Source organism: Moschus berezovskii, chromosome 7 (genome assembly GCF_049115385.1).
Source record: "Moschus berezovskii isolate FMDL1 chromosome 7, NW_MosBer_1.0, whole genome shotgun sequence".
NCBI classification, from domain to species: Eukaryota; Metazoa; Chordata; class Mammalia; order Artiodactyla; family Moschidae; genus Moschus; species Moschus berezovskii.
The window spans coordinates 6592623-6609133 of NC_142466.1; the positions used below are offsets into that span (position 1 = coordinate 6592623).

Genomic DNA, 16511 nt, shown 5'->3' on the forward strand with positions numbered 1-16511 from the left:
GGGGCTTCCCAGGTGGTGCTAGTGGTAAAGGACCCACCTGCCAATGCAGGAGGCATAAGAGACATGGGTTCATTCCTTGGGTGGGGAAGATCTCCTGGAGGAGGGCACAGCAACCCACTCCAGTATTCTTGCCTGGAGAATCCCATGGACAGAGGGTCCTGGTGGACTATAGTCCATGGGATCACAAAGAGTCGGACACGACTGAAGCAACTTAGCACACACTCAGGCACGGCTCTTCATATCAGGTGGCCAAAGTATTGGAGCTTCAGCTTCAACATCAGTCCTTCTAATGAATATTCAGGGTTGATTTCCTTTAGGGTTGACTGATTTGATCTCCTTGCAGTCCAAGGGACTCTCAAGAGTCTTCTCCAGCACCACAATTTGAAAGCATCAATTCTTGGCGCTCAGCCTTCTTTATGGTCCAGCTGTCACATCCCTATGTGACTACTGGAGAAACCACAGCTTTGACTGTATAGACCTTTGTCAGCAAAGTGATGACTCTGCTTTTTAATATGCTGTCTAGGAGCAAGCGTCTTTTAATCTCATCGCTGTCATCACCGTCCACAGTGATTTTAGAGACCAGTCACTGTTTCTACTTCTTCCCCTGCTATTTGCCCTTGATGTCCTGTTGAGTAAATAAAGCAGTTTAGTCTTTACAGTGACGGGGCGAAGATCAGGCTCTCGAGGCACAGAAAGCTTAACTCTAGAACTCCGGAGGCACAGAAAGGTGGGAGTTTGCAGCAAAGCGAGGATTTATTGCAGGACTGACTCCAAGCAAGGGGGCTGGAGATCAGCGTTAGAGCCACTCTCCCTTGCTCTCTGAGTTGGGTTTTTTAAATGGGAAGGACAAAAAGGCTGGGGTCAACCACTGTCTTGTGAGATTTCTTAATCATGGTTTCAGGAGTCAAGATGTCTCTGGTCTTTTTCTGGCCAGGTGGTCCACGGCTAGGGGGTCCGTGAGCTCATCCTTCCCTGGAGCAACCACCTGAGTTGCAGTTAATGATGGTGTCTATAATAGCAGTGTTAGTACTTGAACGTCCCTTGTGGCTCAGCTGGTAAAGAATCTGCCCGCAATGCGGGAGACCTGAATTCGATCCCTGGTTTGGGAAGATCCCCTGGAAAAAGGAAAGACACCCACTCCAGTATTCTGGCCTGAAGAATTCCTTGGACTGTGTAGTCCCTGGGGGTGGCAAAGCGTGGACGTGACTGAGTGACTCTCACTACTACTTGAATGGTGTTCTCAACAGCAGTTTGAGTCATCTGGCTGCTGAGTGTTTGGTGGGCACAGAATGGAGGTCAGAGGAGACAAGAAGGGGTAAAACTTGGGGTAGAGAGATAAATCATAAACTTGGTAAGGAACCTCGGTTTTAGGGGGGATTTGTTTTCATAACCTGAGTTACAAGGATTACCTGATTATTTCCCTTTCTGGCTTACATACCTCTGTAATTTTTTTTTTTCTTTTACAACAAGAATGTGTCTGGGTTTCTTTGATTCTTTTTATTTAAAATTTTTGTTGAGTTTTTTTCTTTCAAACAACAAAAAAGTCTTTGTTCCCTGCAACAACCTCCAAACACAAACATGAAAGGTAAGGTCCACATGCAGTCTGTTTCCAGAACTCCCCAGAACAATGAAAATTGTTAATTTTCATGCATACAATCTACATTTTTCTCTCAATTCTTCAAAACATAAATGAACTCATGTGCATATACATTAGCTTTAATCTTTTAAAACGAGATTATAGTATAAACATTATTTTGCAACCTGAATTTTTATTTTTTTTGTAACCTAAACTTTTTAACAGTACATCATGAAAATCAACTAATTCTTATTTACGGTATCAATACTCCACGAGATGGATGTACTGAAATCTATTTAATTAGATCCCACTCAACAGACATAGAGATGGTTTCCAGTGTTATTTATCTTCATAGGTTCTGAAAAATGGGCTTGCTGGGTCAAAAAGTATGCTTTTTTTGAAAAAAATTTTTTTCACTTTAATAGGTGCTCCTGCTTTGGTCATTTTTTCTGTGCAACAAGCCACCCTAAAGCTTAGTGGCCAAAAGCTCAACAGTGATTTCTTTTTTCTCACAGTTCTGAGGCCAGGAAGTCAAACAGGGTTCTTCTGGGTGGTGCTTTTGCTCCTTGTGGCTCCAGCTAGAACCACTCACTCAGCTTCCTTCAACTGCAGACAGTGCTGCCTAGAAGCTCTGTGCTCCTCTCTGTGGGGCGCAGGACACACACAACACTGCAGTCTCAGGAGAGTCAACCCCTTTCAGAACAGTTGCCCTCACAGTAAGGGAGAAGCAAACCGTGTGCTCAGTCGTGTCCCACTCTATGCGACCCCATGTACTGTAGCCTGCCAGACTCCTCTGCCCATGGGATTCTCCAGGCAAGAATACTGGAGTGGGTTGCCATTTCCTCCTCCAGGGGATTTCCCAACCAGAGATTGAACCCATGTCTCTTGCTTTGACAGGCAGATTCTTTACCACTGAACCACCAGAGAAGCCCATAAGTTAGAAACAGACTCTGCCAGTCCTTTTAAAGGTGAGGCCGGGAACGGGCAAGGTGTCACTTCTGCACATTCCTAGTGAAAAGGAGGTTCAAGGCCAGTCAGGATTTATAAGGAGGCAGGGAATCAAAAGTGGCCATGTTTGCACACCATCCACCGCTTCCTCTGGATGTTTCTTAATTTTGCAAATTTTAAAAATTTCCTCCATGAGTCTGCCTTTTATACCACTTGCCCCTTTTTCTGTTTGATTATCTTTTTATCAATTTATAGGTGATAGTTGTAAAATGTGGAAATTAACCATTTATTATGGTCTGAAACAAATATTTCTGGCAGTTTCTCACTGGTGTTTTGATAATTTTTATGGTATCTTTGACCATATAGAAATTTGTCAATTTGTAGTCAAACTGGGGGGCCCTGTGCCCCAAGATCTATCAGTCTCTTTCTTTGTCATTCCCGTTTTTCATCTTGCCAAGCCAGTATTCCTTCACCCCAAAGTTAGCTGAATAATCTCAGTGTTCTTGTGTTTCAACTGTCTAATAGATTTAATGCATTTTAAACTTATTTTTATATATGAGTAACATAGGGAGAATGATTTTTTGTTCTTTTGGAGGAAATCTAATAATGCCAGAATTATTCATTAAATGTGATTTCCTTTTCCACTGATTTCAAACGTCAACTTTATCATATATTACATTTACTATCTGTATCTGTATCCACTTGTGGATTTCTTTTCCATTTAACTATTGATTTCTCATTCACTGTGTCAGTTTTAGAAAGAATCAGTTGTTTTAGTAATCAAGAAATTCTATAACAACATTACGAAACCAAACTAGGGTCTGGTCACCCTCGCTCTGTGAAGCCAGGGTGCGAGGAGGGAGAGTGCAGAGTTCATGCCAGGGCACGGAGCCAGGAGGAGGGGTAGCTAGTGCTTCAAAGACCTGATCTCCCTGCTGGCCTGGCCTTCGGGAGGGTTTTGAAAGGCCAGGGGAAGGAGGGGGTTGAAGACAGTGTGATCAGCTTATGTACAGACTGGTTGATGCTGAGCTGACATGGTAGTATTCCAGGAAACTCAATTATCAGTTTTCTGGCTCCGACCAGTCTGGGGTCTGATGCTCGTGATCAGCACACAGTTAACTTCTGCCAGGAGGGGATTTTAGTTCTGCAAAACAGCTCAAGGATATGCCTTAGGAAATCATCTCCAGCCATTGTTGTTCGGTGCTAAGCTGACCCTTTGTGACCCCATGGACTGCAGCACACCAGGCCTCTCTGCCCTTCACTGTCTTCTGGAGTTTGCTGAAACCCATGTCCATTGAGTCGGTGATGCTATCTAACCATCTCATCCTCTGCCGCCCCTTCTTCTCCTGCCCTGAATCATTCCCAGCATTAGGGTCTTTTCCAATGAGTCGGCTCTTCACATCAGGTGGCACAGTGTTGGAACTTCAGCATCAGTCCTTCCCATGAGTATTTAGGGTTGATTTTCTTTAGGATGGGCTGATTTGATCTCCCTGCTAGAGATTATCTCTAGGAAATACCTCTAGCCACTGAGGAGGAAGTATAGGTCCTTGACTTTATTTTATGGGTAAACTCTTATTTTTCCATCTTGTTTGAGTGGTTTCCTTTGTGTATTTGGAACTTGGAGAAGGCCTAGGAGGCTGAAGTTTTTCTACAAAAAAGAAGCAGGGGACATGGTTTGGGAAAGCAGGGGAGCTGTACCCAGGAAGACCCCACAGGATCCTGCTTGGTTTCAACAATATTTCCATTTGAAGGGAAAAAAAAAAAAGAAATGCCAACACTAAATTCATTTTTTTAAACCCTGCCATACAGCTTGAGGGATCTTAGTTCCCTGACTGTGGAGAATGAACCTGGGCCCATGGCAGTGAAAGTGCCAAGTCCTAACCACTGGACCACAAGGGAATTCCTAAATTAATTTTTTAAATTATGATAATAAACAGAACTTCTATACTAAATATAGTTATAAAGTTATACTTGTAGACCTCTTTCTGGTAGGAAAAAAAATGAAAATTCCTTCAACCTTTATTAACAGTGGTATATCCCATAGACAGAGGAGCCTGGCAGGCTACAGTCCATGGATTGCAAAAGCATCAGACACGACTGAGTGACTAAACCACTCTAACAAGGCAAGGGGAAAGGGGGCGATTTCCAAAGTTCTCTTTATTGACGTTTTTCAGAAATACACCCAGTCATTCATACACAGTGATTTAAGTGCCATACCGGATGATGGGGTATTGTGGTTTGTTCTTTCCAGAAAGCAGGCAGCAGTGAAACAATCAGACAACAAATCAGAGCAGGTGGCTGGCGGCCCACTTACACTGAGTACCTTCCCTTTGGGAGTTTATTAAAAGGCCATGCGTTTATGTAGGTGTATGTACTGGATCAAACTATCCTGACACACCAGCCATCTTTTGTTGGGGAAGAGAGACCTAAAGCCTTAAATAGGAGCAAACACAGTCTCTAAAATTGAGACGCCTTGAAAATAGGTGATGCTCAAACCCAAGAGGAAAAAAAGGTCAGTGTCTGCACACTTCATTTTTCTGTATTCCAAGGCGGGAGCTCTCAGTTCTGAGCTGCACTCTTAAAGGCCTAATCTGGCCTTGTGCTGGGTGTGCGGCGTGAACTAGCGTTAGCTGGAGGGCGCTCGGAGTGAAACGGCAGCAGCCTACAGCACATGTGGATCTTAGTCTAGAAGGGCTATATGCAAAGAGGAAACATCCAGTCAGGTCTTGGGTTTCTTGCTTTCTGGGCTGGAAAACAGGGAGCTCTGAGAAGGGAGATCACAGTCATTTCTAGGAAGAGTAAAACAAAACACTGAGCCCTGAGCCGTGCAGCACCTGAGAGAGGAGTCTCACCATGAAACTGAACTGGGGCTGGGCTTGGTTGAACAGCTCAGAGAATACTGTCAACTACACAAGGGCACTTGCCATCTGCCTCTACAAGGATTAAGTCATGTGCTACTGCCGCTGCTGACCTTCAACACCTCCTTAAAAGGAGTTGCAGGGAGAGCAGGAATGACACACTGTGTGCTCTGGGGAGAAAAACTGGCAAGACAGGTCTTCAGAGAGTCTCAGGAGCTGACTTTCTGAACCCAATTCTTATTATCTCCTCATATCTAGAACACCACTAAAATCCTTCATGGCGACGTTTGCTCTTTGTGACTGGCAAAGCGTCACGAGACCAGTAGAAACTTTCTGGAAAAATATGTGCTTCATTGCGTGTATTCCCCCTTCACCACAATCGTATATATACCGACCTCCCCTGCCGCTTGGGATTAGTCTCTCAGAGCTATCTGAGGTACGGTCTCCCAGGCTGCAGTCCTCATTTTGCCCCAAATAAAACTTAACTCACAACTCTCACATTGTGCATTTTTTCCTAACTCAACAGTGTCAAGTTCCAGGGAGGCTTAGTTAGGGGATCTATAGGAAAGAATCTTGGGCTTCTCTGGTGGCTCTGTGTAAAGAACCCATTTGCCAGTGCAGGAGACACAGGAGGTATGTTTGATCCCTGGGCTCGAAGATCCCCTGGAGGAAGAAATGTCAACCTATGCCAGTATTCTTGCCTGGAGAATCCCAGGCAAGAGAAGTCTGGCGGGCTACAGTCCATGGGGTTGAAAAAGAGTTGGACGTGACCTGAGCATAGATAAGCACAGGAAAAAAATCATGAAACTGGAAGATTGTCAGCAATGCCAAAGCTTTCAAAATGTAATCAAGACTGCAAATCTATTCATTTCATGTTCTTCCTTAGGGAAAAGGCCAAAGACAAGAAAAGGCCATTTTTCAACTAGTTCCCTGATACTGGTGACATAAAGAATTTCCAGACTAGAACTGCACCACCATTTTCCTAACAGAATACCTCAGTTCCTTTCTCTCCCTCTTGCCCACGTGCCTGAAACGTAGGTGATAAAATCAAAGTTCCTTTTCTGAAAGAGCTCGCAAACATATGAAGCACATTTCTATGACCTTGTTCATGTCTGATTTTCTGTGGAACTTTTTTTTTAATGTATTTTTAACGTCGTTATGGGAAATAATCATATCTTCAGGTTTTTTACTTCAGGAAAAGCTTAGAGCAATTTGACGGGCCAGAGAGCAAGAATCTAGGAAAAACTGAATTAGGATTCCCATCATTTTTCTGACTTCTCTTGCTAATCCTATAAAATAGTATGTTCCAAACTGCCTCTTGCAGAAGGACAGAAGTCCTGGCAGGAAGGACTGGCTGCCATCACATCCACTGGCTGGCGATGCCTACCATGCCCTGGATATACCAGGGCACCAGACAGGGTTGGAGTAAGTACACTCTCACTTTCCTTGCGTGCTTAAAGGTTTTGTTGGTTGGTTGGTGGCAGAGGAATAGAGCTAATAGAAGTCTTGGTAGAGCTCTAGTTATAGTGCTTCAGCTCAGTTCTCACTAGGCCCTGCTAGACTTGACAGCTGAGATTGAAAAAGTTGGGAGGACCAGGAGACGTGACATGTTCACGAGGCAGTAAACATACAAGACGCATCAGACATGTATTGAGCACCATATATTCACGGCACACTAAATATCCACAAGACATACACAGGTCTTAATCCTGCCACCCAGCGGGGACTCTGTGTCGCTCATGCCCTGCCCCAGGAGGACTCAACAGGTTAACCCGGGCTGTGCTCTGCCACTCGAGCCCTTGCATCTCTCCGACGGCATGTGTCATGGGCCCGAAGCACCTTCCATATCTGGACGCTTGTTCAAAGCTCACCTCTAGTTCTAACTGCCCCACAATCCATGGCAGGCCACAAAGACAGATAAGACATATGTATGCTGCATGACCACAGCCTTAAATCTTTCCATTCCAGTTGCAGCCTATCCTGAGTGCGTTTCTTTCTTCCCTGCTGGCTTCTCGGGATGTGTTGGGCTTCTTTCCCTGACCTCCGGGACAGCTTGTCTCTCTGTGCATTTTGAGGGTACCACTGCATCGAGGACAGGGAATGGCACCCTACTCCAGTGTTCTTGCCTGGAGAACCCCACGGAAGGAGAAGCCTGGCGAGCTACAGTCCATGGGGTTGTGAGTTGGACACGACTTAGCGGCTAAACCACCACCACTGCATCGAGGGAACCTCCTATACCACACTATGCAGGTAATCTCTGGGTAAGATACAGAAAAATACATTCTGATCAGGTATTCATTACTCTCCTGTGCTTTCCCTGGAGGGAAACCAAAAGCAATGTGTGATACAGAGTTTGATGCAACTTGGTCTGGAAGCAAAGCAGCCTCTCTTGCAGATCCTGTTGTACAAAGCTTGACAGCTCTCTCCTCCAGCACTGCTAACTCTCCTCCTCCTCCTGGTCAACTCACTCCTTCCCCTCCCTTTCTTCTCTCAAAAGGAAAACAAACTCCTCTTCTAGGAACTAGCTGAGACACATCTAGGATTTCCTACAGGTGGCGCTAGTGGTAAAGAACCTACCTGTCAATGCAGGAGATGTAAAAGACCAAGGTTCAATCCCTGGTTTGGGAAGATCCCTGGAGGAGGGCATGGCAACCCACTCCAGTATTCTTGCCTGGGAAATCCCTTGGACAGAGGAGCCTGGTGGGTTGCACAGAGCAGGACACAACTGAAGCGACTTAGCCTGCTGGCACCCTCTAAACACTGCAAAAACTCTGACCCAGCCAAGCCAGTTCTCTTAACAGGGCTTCTGGCGAATAGTTTCCTCCATCATTTGGTGTATGTATCAACAGCATCTTTGTGGTGCCTAAAATGTCCCTGAAAAGATACGCAAGACACACTTAATAGTATCTTTTTGAGCACTGAGGTTGATCTGGTTGTACAAGGACTAAGTTAGCTTGCATTTTAGACTTTCTGTACTGTTTCCAAATGTTTCAATCCGCTGTATTAAGTTGGCCAAAAAGCTCAGTTGGGTTTTTCCATGACATTGTATGAAAAATCTAAATGAACTTTTTGGTCAACCCAGTATTAGTTTCCTAAGACTGCTGTAACAAATTACCACAAACTGGGGGTCTTATAACAATTGAAATTTATTCTTGCACCTTTCTGGAGCCCAGAAGTTTGAAATCAGGCTCTGTAAAAGAGTCCTTCCTTCTTCTTCCAGCTTCTGGTGCCCCAGGAACTTCTTTGTTTGGACTGCATAAGTCCAGTTTCGACCTCATCTCCACATGCCCATCTTCTCTGTGTCTCTTCTCTTATGATGATGTCACTCATGTTGAATTAGGGCCCATCCTAACGATCCTATCTTGAACACACTTGTAAAGACCCTATTTCCAAATAAAGCGTGGGGTGGGATGTGGGAGGATCGTCTTTGGGGACATGATCAATCTACACAAGCCACCATTACTATTATTATTAAAAAACCAAACTGTTCACCTTGTAACATTCTTTAGGCAACTTGTCTGGTCTCTTTAAAACATCAGTGTTATGAAAAATTGCAGGGGACTGTTGAAGAATAAAAGAGATTTAAGAAACATAACCAAAATGCAAGGTTTGAAACTTGACTAGATCCTGGTTTGAAAAAAAAATCTGCAAAAGACTCTTTTCTTGTTGACAACTGGTGAAATTTAAATATAGCCTAGCTATCAGATAATATTAGGGATTTACTGTTAGTTTTCTAGCTGTGATACTGTGATTGTGTTGGAGAGGCTGCTGCTGCTGCTAAGTCGCTTCAGTCCTGTCCTACTCCTAGCGACCCCATAGACAGCAACCCACCAGGCTCCCCCGTCCCCGGGATCCTCCAGGCAAGAACACTGGAGTGGGTTGCCATTTCCTTCTCCAATGCATGAAAGTGAAAAGTGAAAGTGAAGTCACTCAGTCGTGTCTGACTCTTAGCAACCCCATGCACTGTAGCCTACCAGGCTCCTCCATCCATGGGATTTTTCAGGCAAGAGTACTGGAGTGGAGTGCCATTGCCTTCTCCAGGAAAGGCCGTTACTTTTTTCTAAATTAATTAATTTATTAATTTTTGGCTGCACTGCGTCTCACTTGTTGCTTGTGGACTTTTTATAGTTGCTGTGAATGGGGGCAACTCTCCAGTTTTGACGCACGGGCTTCTTGATGTTGTGGTTTTTCCTGTTGAAGAGCATGGGCTCTGGGGCACACCGGCTGCAGTACTGAGTCATATGGACTTAGTAGCTGCCCTACCTGGTTCTAGAGCACAGACCCAATAGTCGTGCAGCATGGGCTTAGCACCCAACAGCACAAGAGAAGACTCTACACATGGACATCACCAGATGCTCAACACTGAAATCAGATTGATTATATTCTTTGCAGCCAAAGATGGAGAAGCTCTATACAGTCAGCAAAAACAAGACCGCGAGCTGACTGTGGCTCAGATCATGATTTCCTTATTGCCAAATTCAGAATTAAATTGAAGAAAGTAGGGAAAACCACTAACCATTCAGGTATGACCTAAATCAAATCCCTTACGATTATACAGTGGAAGTGAGAAATAGATTTAAGGGACTAGATCTGATAGACAGAGTTCCTGATGAACTATGGACGGAGGTTCATGACATTGTACAGGAGGCAGTGATCAACACCATCCCCAAGAAAAAGAAATGCAAAAAAGCAAAATGGCTGTCTGAGGAGGCCTTACAAATAGCTGTGAAAAGAAGAGAAGCAAAAAGCAAAGGAGAAAAGAAAGATATACCCACCTGAATGCAGAGTTCCAAAGAATAGGAAGGAAAGACAAGAAAGCATTCCTCAGTGATCAGTACAAAGAAATAGAGGATACAACAGAATGGGAAAGACTGGAGATCTCTTCAAGAAAATTAGAGATACCAAGGGAACATTTCATGCAAAGATGGGCTCGATAAAGGACAGAAATGGTATGGACCTAACAGAAGCAGAAGAGGTGGCAAGAATACACAGAAGAACTATACAAAAAAGATCTTCACAACCCAGATAAACATGATGGTGTGATCACTCAACTAGAGCCAGACATCCTGGAATGCGAAGTCAAGTGGGCCTTAGGAAGCATCACTACGAACAAAGCTGGTGGAAGGTGATGGAATTCCAGTTGAGCTATTTCTAAAAGATGGTGCTGTGAAAGTGCTGCACTCAATATGCCAGCAAATTTGGAAAACTCACAGTGGCTATAGGACTGGAAAAGGTCAGTTTTCTTTCCAATCCCAAAGAAAGGCAATGCCAAAGATTGCTCAAACTACCACACAATTGCACTCTACTCACATGATAGCAAAGTAATGCTCAAAATGGAGAAGGAAATGGCAACACAAGTCAGTACTCTTGCCTGGAAAATTCCATGGATGGAGGAGCCTAGTAGGTTACAGTCCATGGGGTCGCAAAGAGTTGGACATGACTGAGCGACTTCACTTTCTTTCTGTAGTTCCTTTTGGAGAAGGAAATAGCAACCCACTCCACTGTTCTTGCCTGGAGAATCCCATGGACAGAGGGGTCTGGTGGGCTACAGTCTATGGGGCTGCAAAAAGTCGGACACGACTAAGCAACTAACACACACACACACACAATGCTCAAAATTCTTCAAGCCAGCCTTCAACAGTATGTGAACCGTGAACTTCCAGATGTTCAAGCTGGATTTAGAAAAGGCAGAGGAATCAGAGATCAAATTGCCAACATCCGTTGGAGAATAGAAAAAGCAAGAGAGTTCCAGAAAAATAACTATTTCTGCTTTATTGACTATGCCAAAGCCTTTGACTGTGTGGATCACCACGAACTGGAAAATTCTTAAAGAGATAAGAACCCAGACCACCTGACTTGCCTCTTGAGAAATCTGTTTGCAGGTCAGGAAACAACAGTTAGAACTAGACATGGGACAACAGACTGGTTCCAAATCAGGAAAGGAGTACGTGAAGGCTGTATATTGTCACCCTGCTTATTTAACTTATACGCAGAGTACATCATGAGAAACATTGGGCTGGATGAAGCACGAGTTGGAATCAAGCTTGCTGGGAGAAATAGCAATAACCACAGATATGCAAATGACACCACCCTTATGGCGAATAACTAAAGAGCCTCTTGATGAAAGTGAAAGAGGAGAGTGAAAAAGTTCACTTAAAGCTCAACATTCAGAAAACTAAGATCATGGCATCTGGCCCCATCACTTCATGATGAATCAGTTCATTCAGTCGCTCAGTCGTGTCCGACTCTTTGCGACCCCATAAATCATACCACACCAGGCCTCCCTGTCCATCACCAACTCCTGGAGTTCACTCAAATTCACGTCCATCGAGTCGGTGATGCCATCCAGCCATCTCATTCTCTGTCGTCCCTGTCTCCTCCTGCTCCCAATCCCTCCCAGCATCAGAGTCTTTTCCAGTGAGTTAACTCTTCGCATGAGGAGTCCAGAGTATTGCAGTTTCAGCTTCAGTATCAGTCCTTCCAATGAACACCCAGGACTGATTTCCTTTAGAATGGACTGGTTGGATCTCCTTGCAGTCCAAGGGACTCTCAAGAGTCTTCTCCAGCACCACAGTTCAAAAGCATCAATTCTTCGGCGATCAGCTTTCTTCACAGTCCAACTCTCACATCCATACATGACCACGGGAAAAACCATAGCCTTGACTAGACGGACCTTTGTTAGCAAAGTAATGTCTCTGCTTTTTAATATGCTATCTAGGTTGGTCATAACTTTCCTTCCAAGGAATAAGCGTCTTTTAATTTCATGGCTGCAATCAGCATCCGCAGTGATTTTGGAGCCCCCAAAAATAAAGTCTGACACTGTTTCCACTGTTTCCCCATCTATTTCCCATGAAGTGATAGAACCAGATGCCATGATCTTTGTTTTCTGAAGGTTGAGCTTCAAGCCAACCTTTTCACTCTCCTCTTTCACTTTCATCAAGAGGCTTTTGAGTTCCTCTTCACTTTCTGCCATAAGGGTAGTGTCACCTGCATATCTGAGGTTATTGATATTTCTCCCGGCAATCTTGATTCCAGTTTGTGCTTCTTCCAGCCCAGCGTTCCTCATGATGTCCTCTGCATATAAGTTAAATAAGCAGGGTGGCAATATACAACCTTGACGTACTGCTTTTCCTATTTGGAACCAGTCTGTTGTTCCATGTCCAGTTCGAACTGTTGCTTCCTGACCCACATACAGGTTTCTCAAGAGGCAGGTCAGGTGGTCTGGTATTCCCATCTCTTTCAGAATTTTCCACAGCTTATTGTGATCCACACAGTCAAAGGCTTTGGCATAGTCAATGAAGCAGAAATAGATGTTTTTCTGGAACTCTCTTTTTTTCCCCATGATCCAGCGGATGTTGCCAATTTGATCTCTGGTTCCTCTGCCTTTTCTAAAACCAGCTTGAACATATGGAAGTCCATGGTTCACGTATTGCTGAAGCGTGGCTTGGAGAATTTTGAGTATGACTTTACTAGCGTGTGAGATGAGTGCAATTGTGTGGTAGTTTGAGCATTCCTTGGCATTGCCTTTCTTTGGGATTTGAATTCATGGTGAATAGATAGGGAAATAGTGGCAGACTTTATTTTTGGGGGCTCCAAAATCACTGCAGATGGTGACTGCAGCCATGAAATTAAAAGACCCTTGCTCCTTGGAAGAAAAGTTATGACCAAGCTAGACAGCATATTGAAAAGCAGAGACATTACTTTGCCAACAAAGGTCCGTCTAGTCAAGGCTACGGTTTTTCCAGTAGTCATGTATGGATGTGACAGTTGAACTATAAACAAAGCTGAGTGCCAAAGAATTGATGGTTTTGAACTGTGGTCTTTGAGAAGAATCTTAAGAGTCCCTTGGACTGCAAAGAGATCCAATCAGTTCATCCTAAAGGAAATCAGTCCTTAATATTCATTGGAAGGACTGATGTTGAAGCTGAAACTCCAATACTTTGGCCATCTGATTGAAAGAACTTAGTCATTTGAAAAGACCCTGATGCTGGGAAAGATTGAAGGCGGGAGGAGAAGGGGACGACAGAGCATAAAATGATTCGATGGCATCACCGACTCAAACGACATGAGTTTGAGTGAACTCCAGGAGTTGGTGATGGACAGGGAGGCCTGGCGTGCTGCAGTCCATGGGGTCGCAAAGAGTCAGACGTGACTGAGTGACTATTGAACTGATGGGCTTAGCTGCCGAGGGCCATGTGGGATCTTCCTGGACCAGGGATGGAATGACTGTTCCCTGCATTGGATTCTTAACCACTGCACCACCACAGAAGCCCAGAGGTTGTTATTCTCAGGAGATGAAACTCTGGGTAGAGTTTTATAATGTCTGCATCCAACTGTCACAAACTTCAGGGGAAAAAATTACACCTGAATACAAATGAAGCTAACACAGCAGAATTTTTGAATCTAGATGACTGATCCTATCATGCCCATGATAAACATTTCCATGTTATATGCTGTTACTGTAAGTTGACTTTAGACTTCTAAAACATAAAATTTTAGAGCATTTATCACATACCTTAAACAAGTGAAAAAACCATTTATGAGTTTGCAATGAACTCATTTCATCTTTCAGGTTTTCTGGGTTTGAAATTTTTCATAGTAAAATTTTGGGAAGAAAAGCCACTCAATAACAACAACAAAGGTTTCCAACAACTGCCAGTTATCTGGGATAAAACACAAAAGTCGTGGGCACAAAGGCTGACTCCTGCATCTCCCCTCCTATCCCCCTCCCACCGACAATCAGGTCACACCAGTCGCCTTCTTCCTTTCTTTGCCACCAGGTGCTGTTGACCATTCCCCCTCCCCAACTCCAGGTCAGAGGTCACCCTTTGAGATTCAGGCCGTCCCCACTCCGCAGAGCCGCATACCGGCCTGTCCTTGAGCGGCCCTCCCTGCTCTTGGAATCCGCCCTGGCACACCTTAGGAGGTCCACAAGTGTTTGCCGAGAGGAAGTCCTTTCAGCTCTGCCATTCGAATCCTCCTCAGGTTGAGTGTTTTCTCCAAAATAGTCAATTTCCAAGCATCTTTGAGAATTTGTAACGGCTAACCGGGTGCCGGCGCGGTGTCGGGGCCACCTGTGTGGGCTGGCAGGCTGGCTGTCCCCAGAACCAGCGCTCTCGCCACCGCAGACTCGCCTGCGGGGGCCGCAGCGGCCGCCCGCCCGGGGCCGAACTCTAGCTCGCGCAGCGCCCTTCGGCGCGTGCAGTCAGGTGCCGCCTCTGTCCTCTCGCGAGGTCACCACCAGGAGGATCCCACCGCCTGAGGGACGTGACCAACCACCTGGGAAAGGTCACACCCCAACCGGCCCCGCCCCAATACGCCCAACCCCGCCTCCTGCCTCCACTTGCCCGCTCTCCACCCCTAAGGCCCGCCCCTGTAGCTGTACGGCCCTTGTTCCCACCTGGTTCTCCCACTCCTTCCTCACGACCCGCCCACTGCTCCCACAAGGTCCGCCCCCTGCCTCCACAAGCCACGCCCACTTATTCCACAAGTCCCTCCCCCTGCTCCCTCACCGCCCAATGGGCACCGACGCGGTCCCAACCGGGCCGGACGCTGAACGGCCGTTCACGGCTACGCGGTGACGTCAGGCGCCGACGCACCTGTCGGCCCTGCTCGAGCGGATCCTGTCCGCTTCCCGGGGTCGGTGGGTCGGTCCGGACGATTCGGAACCGCAGCCCTTTCTGCGGTACCGTCCGCCTGTGGCCGGAGTTGGGCCGAGTGCCGAGGAGGGGTGCTGGCGGCCTGGCGCTCCAGTTTCTCCCCGAGTTGGAGCATGGCTGCAGCTGTGGTCCCTCCAGAGGGAGGTGAGCTTTAAGGCGGTCGTGTTTGATTCGGGGCAGCAGCGGGTCGAGTCCGGGGCCCCAGAGCCGGCGGCTCCAACCTGATGCGGCTCCCGCCTGGCTGAGCCTGTGGGTCGCGGTCGCGGTGGGGCTGGGCGCGCCGGCCGCCCTCAGATGCGGAGCCCGCCGGCGGCGCAGGACGCGGCCCCGGGGCTGCCCTGCCTCTGAGCGGCGAGGTGAGTGGCGGCGGCGGGCGGGGGCCGGGAGCCGGCGGGGCCGGCGTCGCTTGCCTCGCCATCCTGATCTTGGGACGGGTTGGCCTGCGGGACGCTGACCCCGCCAGCGGCAGGTGAGGCCCGAGACCGTTCTTTAAGCTTGCACCTGCTTTCTTCAGGAACTGCCAGAAGACCTTTGAACAGAGTGGACGTAGGTGCCAGGAAGAGATTGTGGGTTTCACTTTCGCGAAATTTGCCCAAATATAAACTTACTGTTCAGTGTCACTTTTTAAAAGATTTATGTGTATATCAAGCCACAGTTGATACATACATAGCATTTATGTTTTGATCTTAAACTTGGGCTGGAAACCACCGTAGACACAGAAATTGATTTTCTATATAATGTGCTTTATTTGCACAGCATTTTAAAACTGGAGCTCATAGAAGACAATTACGTACACCTTATACATATTAGTGGAGAAGGAAATGGCAACCCACTCCAGTGTTCTTGCCTGGAGAATCCCAGGGACGGGGGAGCCTGGTGGGCTGCCATCTATGGTGTCGCACAGAGTCGGACACGACTGAAATGATTTATGCATATTAGAGGCTGAAATTTGTGTTTCCTTTGGAAGAAAATTCTTTTTTATGAGATAAATCTTTTATGAGTGACTTCACTTTATTATTATTTTTTTTATAATTCAGAAGTTGAGTTCTGCAAACTATAAACTTTTTGAGCCAAGCATTTCAGTTCCTGCAGCATCATTGTGGTTTATGTGGTTTATTCAACAATCAAAGGATTGTTGAGTCTTTACATAAATAATTTGATGTCAGTCCATGTTACTTGCTTTGTGAGTCACTAGAAAATGCTGTGTAGCAATCATGCAGGAGTTAAAATGCTCCTGTATAGATGGTTGATTTTCACCTTAAAATGTGCCAGTGCTGATTGTATTTTGTTACACAATAGGGCTTAAAAGCCATGTGTGTGCCGTACAGATATTTACTCAGATTCAGCCTGCAGTTTATGACCTCTGGTTGATAGGAACAGTCTATTGGCAGAACCCAGGGCAGATTGCATCTCCTCCCACACCTTACCTCTCACACTCTTGAAAGACTGATTCTTTGTTTGAAAAATACC

General features: G+C 45.9%; 2 protein-coding genes across 5 annotated transcripts in view; one reads left to right on the forward strand and one right to left on the reverse strand.

The window, feature by feature from the left end:
- Positions 1-14601, reverse strand: part of NEK1 (NIMA related kinase 1) — a 160198-nt gene extending 145597 nt beyond the window's left edge. The window contains exon 1 of the mRNA XM_055427998.2: positions 14301-14601. The gene's annotated coding sequence lies outside the window, so the exon portion shown is untranslated. The remainder of the gene's footprint in view (positions 1-14300) is intronic.
- Positions 14602-14969: 368 nt separating this feature from the next.
- Positions 14970-16511, forward strand: part of CLCN3 (Cl-/H+ antiporter 3) — a 90990-nt gene continuing 89448 nt past the window's right edge. For 3 of the 4 annotated variants that reach the window (XM_055428004.2, XM_055428009.2, XM_055428008.2), the window contains exon 1: positions 14970-15185. Coding sequence is in view for 1 of the 4 variants with exons in the window: in XM_055428008.2 (XP_055283983.1) it covers positions 15155-15185 (31 nt within the window). In the remaining 3 variants the exon portion in view is untranslated. Of the gene's footprint in view, positions 15186-15216; positions 15398-16511 lie in introns of those variants that run through there. The other variant, XM_055428006.2, reaches the window with a different exon arrangement.